The following is a 21,453-nucleotide window of genomic DNA, read 5'->3' on the forward strand; positions in this document are numbered from 1 at the left end:
CTATGCCCCACATCTTAAAGGCTTCGCCACTTTGTAAAAGTGCCGTGAAGTGGGGCGTAAGCCTTTAACACACAGGCCTTTGGGGGACCTTATCCTATCTATAGCACTGCCATACACAGGTAGAAACCTGAACAGTGCAGCCCTGAGGTCTCATTCAAGTAATACGGAGCCTCACACCAGATTTAACCAGATGGACAGCTCGCTCATAGAAGCCCCTGCCTGAATGAACTTAACCTTCCAGCTGAGGAGAAAGGATGCACATGAACAGATCGCACAGGGTCGATTGAATAAAGTTAGGGGAAACCTGGCTATTAGAAGAGAGAACAGTGGGGTGAAGCCTTTTTGGGTTGGTGGGTCATATATATATAATATATATATATATATATATATACATATATATATATACACACACACACACACACACACATATATATATATATATATATATATATATATATATATATATGAATGAATGAACTGGGTGGGGGGTAGGCATTGTTAGTATTTGAGGTGTTGTGGGAACACACTCAAGGGTCCTGAGGTAGAAGTAAGCTTGATGCGACAGGAGAGAGACTGTATCATAACAGATGAGAGGAAGTGACCTGACCTCAGGTGGGAGGCCAGGTGGGAGGCAGGTGGAACAGGGCTTATAGTTATGATAAGGAGCCTAGATTTTAATCTACCACCTGTAGCAGAAAGCCCTTGCTAAGTTTTAAAAGCAAGGGAATATGATAAGATTTATATTGTGAAAAGAGACCCTGGCTGCTCATAAATATCAGGAGATAGCACAGACAACCTAAAATTAAATGCCGTGGAAATAATCTGAATAAGAAGTATTTTATGACTGGAAGAAAAACAGCTCAGTCTGTGGAGCTGACGTGAGCTAGAAAGACTCAAAGTGGGAGCCAAACCAGCTGGGACCACAGGGTGGTTCACAACTCAGCCTCATCCATCAGGGTGGAGGGTTGTGATGAACCTGGAGGACTGATCCTTCCATGTCCTAGAGTTATAAAATGCTGATCTCTGTCCTGTGTCTTGCGGCTGCTGGGATAGCTTTTAACAGTTGTGTATAGAAAACAAACTCCTCCTTACTCTGCCCTGGGAGACAAGGCTGGACGTAGAGCAGAGAGTCGTGTGTGTGAGCAGAAGAATCTAGAGTTTTTAGCCGTCTTCATGCCTGGCACAGATGCTATGGGTCTCGGGCCGATCACAGCCCCTCTTGCCAGTGAGTCAGTTCTTGGTCTCTGAGCCTGCTGCCTCTGGGCCTCTGTTGATAGAAGCTGGCAGGTGGTATAGAGTACATTTTCCACCCCAGCAGGGCAGTGGCATCAAAGGACAGAAACGGGATAAAGGCATGAAGGTAGTACAAGGTCAAGCCCTCATCCTCAAGGATCCGGCCACACTGACTGAGACAGTTAGAAAGAAATGGTAATTTCCTGTCAGTAGGCCTTTCCATTTTCCATCCGCTGACCTCAGTTACAATCCCACCGCCCAGGCCCTGCCACCAGCACCCCACACATCACATTGAGGGCATGGAGTATTTTGGGGAACCTCTTGAGCCAGCTTGTTTCTGGAAGCACAAGTTTGCTGCCTACCCTCTTCTCTAGGCCTGGCTCGGTTATGACAGACCCAGCCCCAACAACAGGAATGCCTCTGAATGCCTCTGAACTTAACTCTCTTCTTGTACAAGGTGAACGCTATACTCTGCCTACTGAGAGGAAGTCAGCCTTGAGAATGGGGCAGTCGCAAGGCCCTGGGTTCGGTCCCCAGCTCCAAAAAAAAAAAAAAAAAAAAAGAAGCATCTGGCTGGAGGTAGCCCCTAGAGGTCCCTTAGCACTGTAGAATGCCTCCATTTTGACCATGAACATCGTATCTCAGCTGGCTCGTGTCAGGTCCCCATGCAGCGAGGCTCCCTCTGAGGGCATCTCGCAGCTGTGGAGCCTCCTCACCACATAGTCTCTTCAGCTTCCAAAGCCAGAAACCACTCTTCAAGTGCAAATAGATGATCCCCTTATGTTACCCACACTAAGTGCAGATTTTTTTTTATTTTGTCTTTAACTTTTTTGAACGTAGATTTGTGTGTGTTCACGCATGTGTATATGCGTGCATGTAGCATACGTGTACTACAGAGATAGCTTATAGAATTCTCCCCCTCTACCATGTGGGGCCTAGAGATCCAACTGAAGCCATCGAGCTTGGTGGCAAGCGCCTTTACCTGCTGAGCCATCTCACTGGCCCCTGTTTGCTTTTGAATGTGTGAGATTCTGTTCTTTATGACACCTAGATACACTTGTGCACGTGTCAGGAAAGAGCAGGCTGTACCCCCAGGAAGTGACATTGGTTTGGACTGATCCGTGCCTGTGCCTCATACCTTCTCCCTTGGGTATTCAGAACTTAACTTTTTCCATATTTTTGCTCCCTCGGATGATTCTTTCCGCCCTGCAGCCCGGGAAAGATGATGAGTGACTGCAACACAGTACCAGGAAGTGTATGCCATGTCTGCATGCCACATCTGCAGCCAGGGCTTCCGGCTGCACTGCTGGGTGTTACAGCACACCTCTGACTGTGTCTGTCTGGTCGATCTCAGGCAGCGATCCACCCTGGTGCTGCAGTTTCCCACCTGTAGAGTAGTGGCCCTGTCAGTACCTACCATGTAGGACTCATGTAAGGGCCTACAGGCAGCACTTCTCCAGGGCCCAGCACTAAGGCCTGGATATGTGCTACTTCGCTGTTTATATACTTATTTGTTTATGTGCCTTGGTCTCTATGACCTCAGTCCATCCCCATAGACTAAGGAGAAGACTTCTTTGAGCTGACTGTCATTGTCACCATCTCTCAGTACCCAGATTCTGGGAGTGAGCCCTGCCAGTCTCAGGGAGGCAGCACAGAGGTACCAGGGCCTCCGTGCCATGAGAAGACCTTTCTGTGTGCTCTCCCCACAGGGTGTGGACACTGTAAGAAAATGAAGCCGGAGTTTGAGAGCGCGGCCGAAGTCCTCCACGGAGATGCTGAGGTAAACTTCCTTTCTTACTGAGCTGGCTCCTAGAGTTACTGTGATTTTCTATAAGCCTCAAAAGTGGCTCTCCCTGTCCCTGGAGGTGTGCAGTAGCTCTATGTCCCCTAGTAATAAAGACATCATCATCATGGTCAGACATGGTCCCTCCCAGGGACTGAATAGGTCTGAAAGCCTATAAGACCATGTATGTACCAGTAGCTAACTGGGGGACCCCTGCCTATCCCTCTTTTTACTCTGGGCCCATGATGACTCTTGGGAGCAGGGCCTCTTCTGCCAAGCATGGTTGGTGAGGCAGGTTCACTATGAAGTGAGGCATGTGTCAGGGTCTGATTGATCCCTGGGATATGTCCCGGCAGGCCCCGGGGAGGGTTGGGCCAGTACTTGGGCTCCTCTCTCCAGCAGCACCACTTCTGAGGCTGTAATGCATGGTTGGCCTTTCCCCCACCCCAGAGCTCTGGTGTCCTTGCAGCTGTCGATGCCACCATCAACGAGGCCCTGGCAGAAAGGTTTCACATCTCAGCGTTTCCTACTCTGAAGTATTTTAAGAATGGCGAGCAGCAAGCGGTGCCTGCGCTCAGAACAAAGAAGAAGTTTATTGAGTGGATGCAGAAGTAAGTTCTTGTTTCGTTTCTTGGCTTTGATAAGTGACCTGACTTGTAGCCCCCAGCCCCCGGATTTGGCCTTAAAGGAGGAGAAGTGAACCTTCGGGGCCCCTGTCCTTGAACCGGGACCCAAGAAGCCAAGAGATGTAACCTGTGAAGGTCTGAAGGCAACAGTCACCGTTCTGGGTGTTTCATCAGCTTCAGTGAGTGTGGCCCAGGTTTATCGGTGGCTGGCTCCTCAGGCCTGGGCGTGTGTCTAGTATACATCAGGTATAGCAAGTGCTAGACATACAGATTTTCAGACTGTTATTCCTCAAGTCTGGACTTAAAGGATGTGAATGGGCCTCCCAGTACGGTGGTTAGAGAAACCCTGGTATGTGGAATAGAACACAGATAGTATGAAGCCCAGGAGGTGCCTCTTGCAAGAGAAGAGAATGTAGCAAGGCCCCACCCTCAGCTGCTCCCCTCTTTCTCTGCTCCCCAGGAGAAGAACCTGAGCAGCCTTGCCTCCATGCTGGAGGGGGTGGTCTGGTGCTGAAAGGTTCAGTGTTGAGTTTCCCAGGCTCTCTGGTTTCTCAAGCAGGTGGCTGTCCTGGTGTCCTAAAGTCCTGCTGCCCCTGTCTTGCTTTAGGAAGTCAGTAGACTCTGGGTCCACACGTGGTAGGTAGGCTCTCTGCCCTTGTTGTATCCCAGACCCTGTTTTACCAAGCCTCTTTTCATCCACAAATTCTACTACAGACAGAGTTTTATCTCTGTACACTGAGAAGATAGTTCACTTCAGAAAGGTTGGGGTCACCACCCAGGGACAAGCAGTAGATCGCTGAAGTGTTTAAACGAGAGCCGTCTGGTGTCAGGACAGTCAGTGATTCTGGGATACAGGGTGGCAGGGTCTCATCCAGAAGTGGGCCAAGTAGACAGTACCAGGTAAGGCACACGGTGTTTACCGCTGAGTGTACAGAGGGCCAAGCCCCGTGTGGCTGATATGTGCCTGACAGTGTAAGCCAGCAAAACAGCACTCAGGGACTGGGGAAGCTACATGGTACTGCCAACCATGTAGCCAGAGGACATAGTGCTCTACGAAAAGGAAAGGGTTGGACAGGTCCTACCAGGTCCTAAGTTAGCAGTACAGGGCTGCGGCAGAAGTGGAGGGATGGGGAGGCCGTGGCAGCTTTGTTACAGCATTCCTTGCCGAGAGACACAGGGGTTCAAAGAGGGGAAGCAAGGAGTTCAGAACTCCTTTCTGAAAGAACTGGGAGCTGGGTGTGGTGACATTTGCCAGCGATCCAACCACTCATAGGGTAAATCCTGAAGATTATAAGTTCTAGGCCAGCCTAGGCTACAGGACAAGACTTTGTCTCAAAAACAGATAAGACAGTGCTAAAGGCAGTATTGTAACAAACTCTTGAGATCATCAACTCACAAAGAGGAGCTGTGTTTGGTCCCAGTTTGTGAAGTGCCATTGTTTGGTTACCTGGAAGTGATCTAAAACAAACCTCCCACCACACCCTACCTTGTTTCCACCACCTCCTGACAGTGCCAGTCTAGAGACACATAGGCTTTGGGAGAACATCCAGATCTGAGCTCCAGCAGCTTCATCCTTGGGTGGGGCAGAATGGGATGGGGACCAGTGAACAAGCAGAAACCAGAAAAGAGTTAACACGCATCCAGCGCCTGCTGTTTATTGGCCCACACAGCTTCTCCAGGATGGGCCGAGCAGAGCATCACATATACACATCCTGAGAATTTAGTTACCGTCCTGGGTACCACTGTCTCACGTAACAAAAGCAAAGGGAGACTCAGGGGGGTCAGTCACTTTCCCTAAAGTCACACAGCTTGCAAAGAACCTGCCCCGGAGCCCTGCCCCACACACTTCTTGGCTGGTGCTCTCTCCCTCTCTCTCAGAACAAAAGCTTCAAAGAAGAGAGTGGAAGGCCATTCAGGGCTGAATTCAGAGATCTGCAGCCTGGGAGCCTGGTGGAGGGTCTGTGCCTTGGCAAGTGGGGTGCCTGTGTTCAAAGGGGGCCAGGTCTCCCACCTCTTCATGGATTGGTGCAGATGTGTTTGGTTTAAGCCAAGGTTTTAAAATGAAATTCCAAAAGTAGTGCAGAGTTTGTTCATTTGTGTTCCTCGGTGGCTGGGGGGGTGGGGGTGGGGCTTGCACCTGTCTGTCACCAGTTCCTCATGATCGATCCCCCTTCCCCACCCACCTCTGCAGCCCTGAGGCTCCCCCGCCTCCAGAGCCCACGTGGGAAGAGCAGCAGACGAGCGTGTTACATCTGGTGGGGGATAACTTCCGGGAGACCCTGAAGAAGAAGAAACACACCTTGGTCATGTTCTATGCCCCTTGTAAGTAGCTTGTGTTTCATGATGAGGAGCGAGGTGAGAGGGCTTGGCCCTACCTCAGATACCATCAAAGGCTGAAGAGGGCAGGGCCGGAAAAATAATTGCTTCCTCCATCCGGTTCTCGCTGGCCTTGGGGATGTCCTTCACTTATTAGACCTACAGGCTGTTCGTGGTAGGAACTAGTCTCCTAGTTCTCCCAAGGTCTCTGGGTTTTTCCATGCTGCCTGTTCGTCCCCTGCTTGCTCCGAGACAGGCACGAACGCAATTTCTTCTACTCCTCCTGTTCTTCCTCCCGGCACCGAGTTTACCTGCAAGACCTTAGAACCCCTTCCCCTGGCCTTTCCTGGAGGCTTTGAGTCTGACACCGTGGCGTGGGAAAGACCACTCACCTGCAAGCTGCGTGATTCTCATTTTATCAGAGTCCAAGCTGAGGAAGTGACATGTCTGCTGACAGTGGGGTCTGTGACCTCTGGTTTTTTTGTGCATTCCTGTTTTGAAGGTGTTAATTGACACTTAGAAGGAAGGCATCTTAGAATTTCCCACGCTTCCCTTGCCCTTCCCTCTCTCCCCCAGGTTACAGCTCAGCTTAATGGAGTGAGGATAATAAAAGTCTCTGTCTACAGAGAAGCCAGGCACTCCGTCTAGTCATAAACCCACTCAGTTGTAGCCGGCCCTCCTGTTTGCTCCGCTCCTGCCCTCACTGTTCAGTGTCAGTAGCCTGCAGCATCTCTTACTGTCGCTATCACTGTCTGAGAGGCCCTAGTCGATCATGGCCTAAGAGCCCCATCCCTCAGGCACACCTTGACAGCCCCCCTTTCTTTCAGCCTTGGCCTCTTCTCAGAGCAGGGCTTGCTTTCAAAACCCCTTACAGAGTTCCTCTGAGACCCGGCCTGCCCTTAGAATATGTCCTGAAGCCTGAATGAAGTTTGTAAAATTAACGATTTCCTTCAGAGCAAAAGAGGGCGGAAGGCAGAGACCTAGGAATTTTGTGGCTCACTCCAGGCCTTGTGACAGGTTAATGGTCAGCCCCTTCTGCAGCCTGGGCAGCTCTCTACCACAAGCACTAATAAAGAGTGATCTCTCTGAGCGACCAGTAGGCTACAGTTCAGTGATCAGCCACCAAGTAAAAGTCACAGAGAATACACCAGAGCCATATCCCCGCTGGGCCTCGAGCTCCCAGTCTCCTCTGACAGAACTCTTTCACAGCCGGGTCATGGTCACAGCAGTGCTGTGGGATGGTTTGGCTACTGGGGAAGAGCCCAGTCCTCACACTTCTGTCTTCAGATCGTACCCCAGTTCTCCTGGGAGCTACATCTTTGAAGATAGGGGACAATTTAAGCACATACATGTCTGTCTTTCTGTGTTTTCTGATGGTAAGGCACTTACTTGTGAGCCATACACACACACACACACACACACACACACACACACACACACACATGCATGTAAAAACTCCAAATAATACAGAAATGTCAAGTACCACCAGGGCTGGAGAGATGGCTCAATGGTTAAGGAGCGCTGACTGCTCTCCCAGAGGTTCTGAGTTCAAATCCCAGCAACCACATGATGGCTCACAACCATCTGTGATGGGATCCGATGCCTTCTCCTCCTGGTGTGTCTGAAGATGGTTACAGTGTACTCAGATAAACAAAATAAATAAATATTTTTTTAAAAAATGTCAAGTATCAGGAAGAACTGGTTAAAAAACTGGCCTAGTACATCTGGCCTCCCTCCATTTTTGTTCTCCCTCAGGCCTGCTTCCTAAGCACGTTTTCCCCCACTTCTCTTTAATACCCACACCTCTCTGCATGATCTTCTAGACCAGCTCACCTTGTTCTCCAGGGTTGAGCCCTTCCGTCTCATCCGCAAGCTCTGCCTCTTCCTCCCACATCGGGAAGCCTGATGTGCTTCTTAGACGATCACCTCCAATTTTAGAAAGCCGTGGCACGCTCTGGCCCACCCGATACCTCCTAGACACATGCCATGCACTTTCCGACACAGCCGCCCCACCAGCTGTTCTTCCGCCCGGCATACTCTCTCTTTAGGTAACAGGAAAATGAGATGCAAGGAGCCATTCATCCGATGCCCCGATATTTTAAATTGACGGTGTAGAAATTAGCTCTGGGCTGACAGTTGCCTTTATGCTTCCAATAAGTGGAGGTTAAAAAGGGCACATTAATAGTGAAACTGGATTGGGAGGCCCAAGGTAGATGATTTTCAGCCCACTCTGGATGTGCGCTATGAGTAGGCCCGTGCCCTTCACAGGGCCTGTAGCTGCCCACGGCGTGACTCCACCAATGGATCGTGCTCTTTAAATGTTTTGAAATTATGTAACATCCCTCCTCTGTACTATGACATCTTCCTGAGTTTCAGCTTTGTGTCTCTGTTAGGTCAAATTAATGGTGTTACTTATAATTGTCGTTTTAGGGAACCGAAAAACCGTCTGTCCATTATCTGCCCCGTGGGTGCTTTTTCTTCTGAAATAACCCATAACCATCCCAGGCCTCTGGTGTTCTTGCATCAGATGTTGGGAAATCCCCGAGTCCTTCCCCCATCATCCCCACTCTGTTCTGGGGCCAGCTGGCTGTTCCCCAAGTCTGGCCATATGGGTGGTCCCACCCATCTCAGGAACCAACTCAAATGCTAAATTCAGATTAAATTTGTAGCTCAGCCTTAATTTAGTCTCACAGAGCTCTTTGAAATGCCAGTCATTATCATCTCATTCCAAAAGGGAGAAAGTGGAAGAGCAAAGCCATTTCTGTTCCCTGCAGCATCCCTGGGGTGGAGTGTGGGGGATGGGGGGGATATACAAGCCCTTGTCAGGAAGCTATGGCTGAATCAGGTCTCTCAGCAGGCGTGTGACCCCTCCTACCTGTTTTCATCAGAACTGATTACCACATTCAGGGTCAGAGCTGTCCCCTATGGCACATCTCTTCCCTCATATCTAGTGAAGATGCTGGGTTTGGTTTCTGCTGTGCTCTCCCTGAGGGAAAGACCAGTGTGGCCTATGACTTCCCCAGCGTCTGTGACAGAAGGAGAAAATGGCCCACAAGTAGGTTTCTGTAGTACTTTTCAGTGGGAGGGGCTCAGAGTGGTGCCCAGACCAAGAAGCAAGATTGAGTGGAATGCCACAGCCATCCACTCTAAGGGCCTTGTCCCTGGGCGGGGCCTGAGGGGCTGAAGACTGAAACTCCTGTTCCTCTGGACTCACTTGGTCACCTTCCAGATGAAGACTGTAGAAGGGAAGGGGTTGAAGTCACAGAAGGAGAGGAAGCCGTCCATACATCGAGAGCCTTGGGAGCATGCAGGGAGCTGCTACCTCAGGCCCCATCTTCTGAGTATCACTTCCTTAGCCACAAAGTGGAGAGGTGACCCACGGTCGTCCCTAGAGCAGTGTGATAGACCTGGGGAGTCCTGAGCACGTGTGGTCCTTTCCCAAGTCCCTCTGCACTGTGGAACCAGCTACTCTGGTCTCCAGGGCAGTGTCTGCAGAACACCTCACGAGCCTCCCTTTACACTAGCAGGCAGATGAGAGGTTCCACGGCAGTGTCCTCAGAACCATAGCAGCGACTCCTGCGAGCTGTGGGAGAGGTGTGAGTGGCATGGCTAACACGCAGACCCTGGCAGGATGTGGGCTCCTGGAGAGGACTCGCCAGAGTTCCAGAAAGTGGTGTGAGCTGTTACCTTCAGGTGTGTGTAACTCTGTCCCTCCTCCCCCCAGGGTGCCCACACTGTAAGAAGGTCATCCCTCACTTCACCGCCACAGCCGACGCCTTCAAAGATGACCGGAAGGTAAGGCCGCCCCCAGTGGGCTAGATTCCCTGACCCTGAGTGCGGTTCTGCCCAGCCCTGTGAGCAGGGTCGTTTTCGGGAAGCAGGACATTCTATCTCTTCGCCGAGGAGACAAGACTGGATTTCTGCAGCAAAATCAACCGGAGGTATACGCTAGAGCGTTACACCATTTCCGAGGAGGAGGGGTGCGAGAGGAGCGGGTGTTCATTTTTCTTTAGTGCTCAAACATTTTTACAGTAGGATCGTAGTCATGCGTTACTTATATAATTAAAAATACAAATAAGAACCCCACAGAAGTCAAATGGAGGAGGCTGCGGTGGAGGAGAACCAGACCATGCCAGAGGAGCCTCGTGCTGCCTAAGCTAGAGGCTCCGGCAACGGCCAGCTGACGAAGCATAAAATTAACAAGCTGGGGCTGCAGATCGGATTAGGGAGTGGGTGCCAGGCCTGTTTCTGCAGCAGGGGAGTAGAGCCACCACTCGTGGGTGGGTGGGTAGCCCCTAAAGCAGGGCTGGACCCCAGAACTCAGACACACCCTCTCAATCGTCAGTCCCCCAAGTTCCCTTCTCCTAAGACGGTTTTTGTCATCTGTTTATTGGAGGGCAGGGCTGGAGGCTGAATTTCTGCTAAGTAAGCAATCCACCACTGAGCTGTGTCGCCAGTCCTTGAATTCCCTTTTCATCCTACCCTACGGAGACTGGTAGAGACGATGGCAGAGATTGTTCCCAGCCCTTGGACTCAGTCATAGGAAGCTGTCATATACCAGGCTTCACTGGGTTTATACAGGGACGTATACACACACTGGACCCCGAGTCACGTGTGCTGCTATTGCTGTTCCCTATTTTCCCCTGTGAGACCTTTCCACTGGTCCAGGCACAAGCTAAGCAGACTCCCCACAACAAATAGACTGACCTGGAAAACTCAAGAGTTCCACCAAAATAGAGAGGTTGAGGCTGCACATGTGCGCAGAGATAGCCCAGTGTCCTGGGCATGGCGAGGATTTGTCAGGCAAATGGAGGTAGTCCCTCGAGTACCTCAAGGATGACAGAGGCAGATGCCAGGATACCTCACTGCACTTTGAGGAGCGCCAGAGATAGGCTCCCTACAAGCCCTGGCTAAGCCCTCGAGATCCTCCTTGCTCTTGGGGATGGGAAATAAGGACCATAAAGGTTTTTTTGTTTTTTGTTTTTGTTTTTTGTTTGTTTGTTTGTTTTTTGTTTTTGTTTTTTTTTTTTTTTTTTTTTGGCCTGGCACTTACCTGGTGGTTGCTTCTGCCCTGAGAGCTCCAATGATGTCCACCGTAGCCTGACTGCCCTCCTGACTGGAGCAGTGGTCAGTCCATCTCATTACACATTACCCTGAGCTGGAACACAAAAGGCTCCAGGAAGATAGGAGACTGAGTAAAGTTGGTGGACTCCCTGTCCTAAGGCTGCTCTAGTGCCCATGGCTCTAGGAGGTCCTTGATGGGATTCTGAGGCTTCACTTAACCCAGAGTTTGGACTGGCTATTCCGGCGTGTGTGTGTGTGTGTGTGTGTGTGTGTGTGTGTGTGTGTGTGTGTGTGTGTCTGTGTCTGTGTGTCTGTGTGTGCGTATGTGTATGTATGTGTGTGTGTGTGCATGCGTGTGTGTGTCTGTATGCGTGTGTGTGTCTGTGTGTATGTCTGTGTGTGGTGTGTGTGTGTGTGTTTGTGTACGTGTCTGTGTGCGGGCACACACACGCACACGCGTCATCTAAAGGACTAAGATGACCAGAGAAATCTTGGAGCATGGCCCATATTTCCATGACGTCTGCTCTTCTATTGGGCCACCTCTGGGGCCTTGTGAAGCAGAGCTTGCCAAGTGCACAGTAGGGATCCTAGGCCAGCCTCCCTCTTCCTTCCCCATTCACTGTGGTGTTCAGGGCCCCATCTCCTTCGTGTCCTCCTAAGCACAGGTCCACCCTTCCTTCATCGTCTGATAACTGCTAGCTCTAGTCTGAGTTTATGCCTTCACCCTATTCCCTCTGCTCCTTCCTCCAACCTTCTCAATGTGTCTGTCTGTCTGTCTGTCTGGGAAGCTGACCCACCAGAGGTTGCTAGAATACTCAGCAGCAGTAGTAACGGCTCTCAGGGCCAGCGTGTGGCCCTGAAACTAAGGTGAGCAGTGCCCATTCTGTGCCCAAAGCAGGGTACCAGACTTTAACCAGCATGGTTAAATGGGCCAGATGGGAGACTCCGGGGAATGCTTGCAGACATTGGAGACTTGTAAGGGTTGGCTCTTATGTCGGCCATACACTGGTGTCTGGGGCCATTGGCTCACCCCATTTGCTTTTACTTTGGAGGGACTATGGCCTGAAGAGGAGCTGTCCTTTGCCCAAGGATAACCCGTGGGTCATGGGTAGCCAGAACGAGGTCTCTGACACCCCGTTCATTCGCGCACACTTGGCAGCCACCTCTCAGCTGGAATTGTATTTTGTTTCCTACCCAACAGCCAGTCTCGGTTCCTCCCCAATCAATATGCAGTTGGGTTTTCACTTCCATTTTCATAGCCAAAGTCAATATTAGCTCCTGCAGAGATTTATTTTACTGAATCAATAAAGCTGTGTGAGGCAGCTCGTGTTCTAGCCAGGGAGCCCAAATCCCCTCCCAGGAGCTTAGCTGGGGACTTTTATCAGTTGACATGCTAGTGGAGAAGGGCCGCAGGCTGGGAGTGTTGGAATAGATGGTGGTGTCCAGCGGCCTGGAGGATGGGGCGCCCGTGGTGGCAGATGCGTGGATCAGAGCAGAGGCTAGGGATTGCTGAACTGGCGAGGAGGGGCTCACCTTTCAGTATGGCCAGCCTGGGCAAGGAGGAGTCAGGTAAGTGGCAAGGTCATTCCATAGAGAGGCCACAAGGCTGCAGGTGCCCCCCCTCTGACTGACCCACATCACCGCTATAATCGGCACAGGGGCTAGAGACCATTTGGCACTCCTGTCTGTCTGAGGCGTCCTTTGTCCTTGAACTCCCAAATGCCTTGATGCTTTAGTCCAGAGTAAATGTTAACTAAACAGGCAGAATTGACTGAGAACTAAATAGCAAAGTGGTAACAAAGACAGTGGGGACTTTTGTCCCACAGCGAGCAGGGAGTTAAGTGATTCTTGCAGTAGCTTGATGGAGGAGGGGTTTCTCTGTCCCTCGTTTTCCGGGTGCGGAATCTACAGTCCACGAGGGGTTAAATGAGACCCCTCCTAAATGAGTCCCTTTGCTGGAAAGGAGCCAGGTCAGAACCTGAACCATAAGCACTGACAGTTCCTATTTCCCAAAAAGCAGGCCCTGTGCTGGCTGGAGGAGATCGCAGGAGGTACCACAGGAAGCTGAGAGAGTAAATGAAGGAGAAGAAGCCAAAGGAGGGATGACATAGGCAGGTGGCAACTGGGAGGCCTCCCAGGACATGAGCCACAGGGTTGTCCCACTCGGAAGTCCCTGGAAACCAGGGAATTTGTCCTTGGCCCTTTATTAGCCTTAGTTCTGCAACTTGAGGGCTTGGTGAAGCTCTCAGGTCAAGTCTTGATGTCAGAGCAAGTCCTTGGCTGAGGACCCTTAAGGACACAGACAGAGTCCAGGAATCCATGCTATTTATGGGACACAAGGCTAGAGCTGCATTGTAGAGTACTGTGGTACTGTGCGGATGTTGCGTGCCGGTGACCAGTGACAGCCACGAGTAGGGCTTGATGGGGCAGCTGTTCAGGCACGTGAGGTGGGCAGCTCAGAGGACAGATTCTTCTGGAAGAATACCGGCCGTGCTGGGCTCCTGTAGAGCTAGAGCACGGATTCCCCCTTTGCAGCCAGAAGCTGCGTTCCATGTACGTGGCTGACAGCTAGCGTGAGGGATTCTCGAGTATACATTTTTAATTTAATAGATTTATAAAACCACACACTATACTTCCAACAGCTCCAGGGCACGTATACAAATTGAATTCATAATTTAAAGTGGATGCAGGGGGAGTAGCGGCCTGCAGCAATGTTCATCAAATCCTGAGGAGAGCAGTGGTCCCCAGCCCAGGCCAGATCCTGTGCTGGTGGCCATGGCGTCAGAAGTGCTTGTCCCAAAGGGGAGGAAAAAACAGCTTGGGCGACCACTGGAGCATCTGCCTCGTGTTTCTAACTCTTTGAGAACACAGTTTAGAAGATGAGCTGGGGTTCTCAGGAATCCACAGCCGCTAGTCCAAGTGAACTGAGCTCACTGTGAGCGCTGGTGAAGGGCAGGGTTAACCTCCAGGGAAGGAGACAGATGCCCGTCTCCTCAGCCAGTCACTGCCTGTGGGACCGCAGGGCAAGTACCATCCAATCTTCTGATGTTTATAGAGAAACTCGAAGCCAAGTTTTTATATTAAATCTTCTGGCTCCTTCCACATTGGCAGCTAATTCAAATTTATTTTCTTTTTAGGTTCTATGTGGGCCAAATAGAACGGGCCTTCGAGCCAGCTATGGATTATGCTCAGGGAGTTTGCAAACCTCGCTCCAAGTCTTGTTGTATAAAACAATCAGGAAGGGATGCAAAGAAGCCCGAAGTGAGGGAGCACTGCTTTGGTGCTCTTGTGGCAGGACGGGGAGAGTACGCCCCCTTGCCCATGCTAGCTGTTAGTCTTGCAGCTCATAAGAAGGTGGCTGCTTGCCTAGGTGCATAGTAGATGACCAGTAGCCATGACTGCTGTGACTCCTTTCCCTGGAAAGCAACGTCCGCCTTATGTGACTAGGCAGCGGGCAGAATTCTGAGTCTCATTATTCAGCTCTAGTTGTCTCAGAGACGTTAGCAGAGCAGTCGCCAGGCTCTAGAATGAGCTCATTCGTTACGTAGCAGGTGCTCGGTGGCCGGGCTTAGTCAAGGCTGCAGAGAGTAAGGACTTGCCTCCCATCCCAGCCTGCTTCCCTGAGATGTTGCTCTGTGTATCTCCTCTGGCTGACTCTGTCCCTCCCTCCCCAGTGTGTGGCCTGCAGCAAAATAAAAGCACCCCAACTTCTACCTCATACCCTCTCACTTTGAAAGCAAAGCAAACAAGGAAGAGCTGCTCTGCAGAGGCAGCTCGTTAGGTGGACCAAAAGAGGCTGAAGTCCATGTGAAGAACTTCCGTACCAAAACCTGCTCACCTTAACGAGACTGGACTATGTAACGGTTTTGGGAATGTATCCCCCGCCTTCTCCATCCCTAGGGATCTGGCTTACTGGTGAATGGTGCAGAGTGCCTTTGGTGTACTGGCACCCTGGGCGACCCCAGGATAGCTCAGATCTCACAAATGGTCTTTATCCACTGCCCTCCACTGGTGCTAGCCTCCTAGCAGGGTCAGTGCATAGGTATGGGGTTAGTGGGAGCACAGCAGCTGACACTTCCTAACCACTGGTCATGTGCTGACAGGCCTCATTTGAATCCTCTTAGTCTATGTCACTTCATGATGACTGGATTGATCACTATCCGAGGAAGCTAGACAGCAAGCGGTTAGTTATTTTCCACGTTCCGGCAAGATTTGCCCTTAGGAAGCTAGCCCTCTTCGCTTTTCTCCTCAGTCCAGCACTGCCCCTAGCAGATGTGGTGACTGGCGGCCTCTCTGCTGACCCTCCCCACCTCACCCCCTAGATTGCCTGTGCTGCTGTCGACTGTGTCAAGGACAAGAACCAAGACCTGTGTCAGCAGGAGTCCGTGAAGGCCTACCCCACCTTCCACTATTACCACTATGGGAAGCTTGTAGAAAAGTATGAGAGTGACCGCACGGTGAGTGAGTGGGGTGGGCCGAGAAGCAGCCATTGCCAAGGGTGGACTGGAGCATCAGCAGTCAGTTAGGACACTCCAGGCTGACGGGACATAGGACACATCTGCACCCTGCTGGGCACTAGGATGAGGGGCATGTCAACAACAGTGACTCCCTGTGGTTCTGTCTTGTTGAAACTATTTAATCCCAACCTGGGGCTTCTACCCTACCTAGATCATTTAGTTCCCAGATAAAAACCACACACAGCCTTTATGTTTACAATAAGCCTCAAACAGCACAAGAGCTATCACTTTCCCACCGATAACCCCAAGTTATTACTTACTATGTTTCATCTGGGCTGCTCTTAACTCCAATTGGCCAGCCCTCAGGGCCACATTTTCTTTACTCCTAACCCATGGTGGCTTCTCCTTCCTCCTCCTGCACCTTCTTGTAGTCTTCCTCCAACCCCCTCCCCCCCAAGCCTGGAAAACCTAAATCCCACCTGTGTCTCTTCTGCCCAGCCATTGGCTGTTGGCATCTTTATTTACCAATCAGAAATAACTTGGGGCCAAGATGTATGTATGTACTCTCTCTGCCTGTGGGACCACCATGTCTTGGGGGTCCGCATTTAGCATTACAATAATTCTGCAGTAATTCAGCCCAGAAGTTGGGGTACTGAAGGATGTTCATCGCTCAGGGTTAATTTAAGTCCCTTATTTTCTCTCTCTTCCTTCATATCCTGCAGGAATTGGGATTTACCAGTTTCATCCGAACCCTCCGGGAGGGAGACCTCAAGAGACTAGAAAAAAGGAGGGAGGACCTGTAATCCCGCTCCTACAAGAGAGCCCTTCCTTTACACTGTGAATGATACCTATTTTGTTCTTTCTGAATTTCCATGTGTGCTAAAGACAAAGTTTTTTATAGCCACCTATGGCCTTTTGTACAATTTTGAAATAAAATTAAACGATTTATTCAGTGGTAGAACCATATTTTCATGAGCCCTTGGGATCACGTGAGATACAGACTCAAGTTCCCTACCCTCCACATCATCTCTGAGATGTGGGGTCCATTTGAGTACCACTGTATCCCAAAAGGTCCTGAGAACTGGGGGTAGAGGGGCGCTCCAGAATGAGGACAAATACAGGACTTTTGCTACTTTGTTTTTTCTTCTGCTGCTAGTGCTTCTGGTGTCCTGCATAGAGAGCTGTCAGATTTGGGGTCTTCCCCATCTAAGAGTTCTATCGTTTTAATCCCTAGAGAGTTTTGTTCATTTTTGGTTCATTTTTACGTATGCTAAAAGCGTCCTGCTACATTACTTTGCTTGTGGATATGGAGTTTTCTCAGGACCATTTGTTGAAAGTGTTGTACACTTCAGATGGCATTGACTCCGAAGCTGAAAAACCGCTTGGTCATCTATGTGGGCTTTCTTCCTGTTCCATTTTCCTATACACTATCTTTATGCTAGTACCGCCCTGTCTCGCTATGGTTTTGTAAATTCTGAAGTCAGTAAGTGTGAGGCCTCCAACTTTATTCTTCCTAAGATGGTTTTGGAAGGGGACTAGGCACTTGTCCTGTGCCAAAAGTCTCTCTCTGCTACCTCTCCTCCCCACTAAACTATGGCAGCCACAAGCCTGTTTTCCATTCCATAAAATGTTCTATCTCTTAAGGAACATTATATAAATGAAATCGTATGGTATGTAGCAGTCAAGTTTTCCCTTTATCGTTGTGCATAGTGTCCTTAAGATCCACCAAAGTCGTTGCATAAACAGTTTGGTGGGTATAACTTTAATTTTTTCACCTTATTTTTAATAATGGTTCTTAAACACTTTAACCTCCATTGTAGCCCACCACCCACAACAGGTAGTGGGCAAGGATACAGGGGAGGAGTGGACCTCTTTAGAAAGGTTCTTTGGAGCAACTCTCATTGTATTGTCTGGAAATGGGCAGTTCAGGTCACAGGTCAGCAGGCAGCTGCAGCTCAGTCCACTCGAAAACACTTCATGGAGACACCAGCAGTTCAGTTCAGTCAGGTTAGCAACAGCAGTGACTCCACTTAGCAGAGACAGCCAGGCCTCAGCCTCGGCTCGAGTCAGCAGGAGGGACCAACAGGGACACCAGGAGAAGTTCTCTGCTGTGCCTCTCTCAGGGAGGTAAAGATCAGTGAAGACCCACAAGGGTTGCACAGCCAGCTGTACCAGCAAGCCGAGCTCTGTCTCCGTCACTCCATGGAGTCCTGTTTATACCCTCCAAACATCACGTGTCCTCCACATGCCTCGCCTCAGCACGGCTCTTGCCTCAGCGCTCTCATCCAATCAGCCTGAGTCTGAGGAAGCAGCAAGAAACTGCAGCCCAGCACCACAAGTTTTCCAGTGCGTTTCTTTCTGTGGTGTCCCGACAAGTGGAGCTCAACTACACAATGCAAGGTACATGTTGGTAACAAAGACTCCTTCGTCATCACGTGTCCTTTTGTGTGCTTGCTTTAGAACCTCCCCTCTCCTGTGTCTGCTTCACTGAAACATTCCTTCTTGTGTTTGCCCCAGGAAAACACAATCTAACCAACTTTCCAAAGAACCCTCGAGTTTCCATGCCATTTCGGTCTTTGTTTTATTGCCAAGGAACATTCCATTGCTACGGAATGCCACAGTTAGTTAAGCCATCTTCCTATTGAAAAATTGTTGTGGGAACTCTTTTCCCAGAGAGATGTAAACGAAGGTCTGCCCCCTCCTTAAAGGATACCAATTACAAACCAGAATGCTCTTCTACCAAAGTCCAACCTTGAGAGTCAGTGACTTTGTTGGGCTACTCATGGAAGTTATGTGAAGAGTCACCAGGAACTCAGTGATTCCAAATCAGCCACATCACCTGGAAAGTCTCCAACCTGGAAGATGACTTCCCCATAGCTGCATAGATGGAGTCCCCTCCTGAATTCCTATTAACTTTGTCTACACTATATACTCAAGCACCTCTCTGAACCATAAGGCCATGAAATTGGGTAGAATTACATGTAGCTGGCAGAGAGGTATGGGAGGAATAGCCAGGATCTCAGGCAACCCTCCCCACCCCCTCCTCTGAGATAAGAGCAGCAGTCAACAGACCCCATCTTGAGTGTTCCCAGATTAGCCATTGGAGGTCTGCATGCTGTGATCAAGAGCCACAAGAACAGTAGCCCGGTGCTCGACTACAATGCCTGAATCAAGCTTCTCAGTCTCAACATGCAGGCATCGCTGTCATTCCCAGCACAAGGGTAAGCACTGTAAGTTAATGTATATTGAGAGAGAAAGCCGAGCATTCAAATAACTTATATAGCATATTGTTATGAGGGCTTTATTAATAGTTATTATCTATCCCCTATTATACCTAATTTGTAAATTAAGCTCACCTGACCGTGATGGCTATTCTTGGTTGTCAACCTGACTACATCTGGAATTAACTAAACCCAAAAGTGCTGGGCACACCTGTGAGGGATTTTTTTCTCCTTAATTAATTCATTTGAAATGGAAAGACCCATTTCTAACCCATATCTTTGAGGTGGGAGGATAAACCTTTAATCCAGATCTTTTGAGCTGGGAAGATCTATCTTTAATCTGGACTGCACCTTCTGTGGCAACCTGTATAAGAGACATGGAGGAAGGGAGCACTTGCTCTTAGCCTCCTTGCTCTAGTCCTCACTAGCAAGTCTATTCCTTCCCTAAACTTAGAGCTTACTTCTCTAGGCTTCTGGCATACAGGAAAACCAGCTGAGACATCTAGCTCTGTGGACTGAAGAACCACTACATTCTTAGACTCACAGGCAGCCATTGTTAGATTAGCTGGACCACAGCCTGTAAGTCTAATATATTCCCTTTATATATACATACATATAGATTCATTCTATAAGTTTTGTTTTTCCAGAGAAATATCTATATCTATATCTATTTATATATATATATGTATGTATATACACACACGCACACACAGAAAACATAAATATATAAGGTTCTATATCAGATATTATATATATATATATATACACATATATATATATGGTTCTGTATCTGGTAGTCACTGGAGATCTTACAACATATACCCCATGCATAACTTACTGTATGTTACTCCTCCTCTTGATTAAACACAGGTCCCTGGACATGAAAACCCACATGGGACCCTGGCCCCAACACAGACAGAGGACTATGAATCATTCATTAGATATTAGATATTGCATCTTGGTTAATCCCATACAAGTAAGTCTCCCCGTCAACAAAATCCATCAAAATCTTCTGGCACTATTTAGAGATCAATCCTTGACAGTTCATTTTCATGGACTCTATTTCTTAACTGATTTTTCAAAGTAATACATGAACTGTGAGAAACTGTGACAAGTACAGAAAAACAAACTAAAATTTTAAACCACAAATAGTTCCAGTGGTCAATAGCTATTGTAGGTCACATGACTCTTTGCTGTTGATGGTTTTCTATTTATTATGTTTAGTGACCTCCTTGGATGTCAGCAGTCTCTATGTAAATGTTTACTTGCAACATGTCACTGGCCCTATCCTACAGTTGGAGTTTTTTTTTTGTTGTTGTTGTTGTTGTTGTTGGTGGTGGTGGTGGTGGTGGTGGTGGGGTGTGTGTGGTGTGTGTTTGTGTGTGGTGTGTGTGTGTGTGTGGTGTGTGTGTGTGGTGTGTTTGTAGTCATGTATAATACTGGGAAAGACGTTTCTGGTTGTGTTACTTTACACATTTTCAGAAGCAACTTTCTGGATTTAACCTTATTGGCAAGAATATAATCACCTTGTGAGTATTTCTTTAGAAATTTACATATTTATATCCTCAGTAAGTGAAGTTTCCTGGTTTTCTAAATACATTAACTCTGAAAATTGCAATTTTTAAAAATCTTAGCAGGTTTTGTTTGGTATATAATTATAAGGCACAATTAAAATTTGTATGTTATGTGTGGGAGCGTTTTCCTTCATGTATGTCTCTCTGTGTACCACTTGCTTGCCTGATGGAGACAGAAGCCAGAAGGCATTAGATCTCCCAGAACTGGAATTAATAGACGGTTGTGAATCTGCTGGGAATCGAACCTGGGTCCTCTGAATAAGCAGCTAATCAGTGCCCTAACCGCTGAACCTCTTGCACGTAACATTTTGTTCTTCATCTCTATTTTAGCTCACCAAAATGTTCCACACTCTATGTGCATTTTCTTTCATTTTCCTTTTCTTTTGATGGAGGTCACTTTCCATCACAAAGTCAAAAGACACATTTTGGAGGGCTTCCTCACCCTGGTGGCCGTACCTTATACATCTGTCACTGGACACAAGTCTGGCTGCTCACCTGACGGTCCAATAAACTCAAGTCATGAGCTATTGAGACAAGGAAGGCAAGCTCATTAAAACCAGGTTCCTTGCAATGTGGACTTTAATTATATGGGTTACGGGATGGTAGATGGATGGTCCCAGACGTGTGGGTGCCTTCTCACAGCCAGTGATGGTTAAGTGCAAACTGACCGGTGCCTTCTCTTAGTCGAAGGCTAAAGGAGGCTCACATGGCCCAGGCTGCATGGTCACTACACTCTTTCCAGTTCTGCACATCTTATATCCAGAACAACAGTCATTATTTCCTTGAGTTATCCTTATTGATGACTCCTGTGCCGGCAGGCAGTTCTGAACGTGTCTCACTTCACTCTGACTGTCCCAGGGAAGAGGAACCTTCTGATCTCTGTGACCACAGATGTCCACGCCCTCCTATCTCAAGCTCTAAGTCCTTGACATTAAAGGAATGGAAGGAAAGAATGCCAAGGGCATCACACAGTCAGCAGCTAGAGACTCCGGGAGCTGGCTTCCCTAAGCTTTCTGCTACCTCATTCACTGGAGACAGGGGCTAACCAGGTTTAAACCTCTTCTCCCAGGCATGTGGCTCTCAGTCCTCGGTATCTCACCAGGCATATGGCAGGCTATGTATGGGCTACATGCAAAGACGATGTCATTTTATGTAAGAGACTTAGATATCTGAGAAATT

General features: G+C 48.9%; 1 protein-coding gene and 1 long non-coding RNA gene across 5 annotated transcripts in view; one reads left to right on the forward strand and one right to left on the reverse strand.

Annotated features, from left to right (window-relative positions):
• Positions 1–16,440, forward strand: part of Pdia5 (protein disulfide isomerase family A, member 5) — an 86,884-nt gene extending 70,444 nt beyond the window's left edge. For 2 of the 4 annotated variants that reach the window (XR_015632817.1, XR_015632819.1), the window contains 6 exons: positions 2,943–3,013; positions 3,486–3,627; positions 5,834–5,964; positions 9,683–9,753; positions 15,345–15,479; positions 16,202–16,427. Coding sequence is in view for 1 of the 4 variants with exons in the window: in NM_001014125.1 (NP_001014147.1) it covers positions 2,943–3,013; positions 3,467–3,627; positions 5,834–5,964; positions 9,683–9,753; positions 15,345–15,479; positions 16,202–16,282 (650 nt within the window). In the remaining 3 variants the exon portion in view is untranslated. Of the gene's footprint in view, positions 1–2,942; positions 3,014–3,466; positions 3,628–5,833; positions 5,965–9,682; positions 9,754–15,344; positions 15,480–16,201 lie in introns of all 4 variants that reach the window. The other 2 variants (XR_015632818.1, NM_001014125.1) reach the window with 2 other exon arrangements.
• LOC120095660 (uncharacterized) lies at positions 5,272–8,346 on the reverse strand. The gene is made up of 3 exons (XR_015633091.1): positions 7,792–8,346; positions 6,351–6,449; positions 5,272–5,921 (listed from the first exon to the last, which is right to left on the reverse strand). It is a non-coding gene; the product is annotated as an uncharacterized LOC120095660 (long non-coding RNA).
• Positions 16,441–21,453: the final 5,013 nt, after the last annotated feature.

This window comes from Rattus norvegicus, chromosome 11 (assembly GCF_021556685.1).
Source record: "Rattus norvegicus strain SHRSP/BbbUtx chromosome 11, alternate assembly SHRSP_T2T, whole genome shotgun sequence".
Taxonomy (NCBI): Eukaryota; Metazoa; Chordata; class Mammalia; order Rodentia; family Muridae; genus Rattus; species Rattus norvegicus.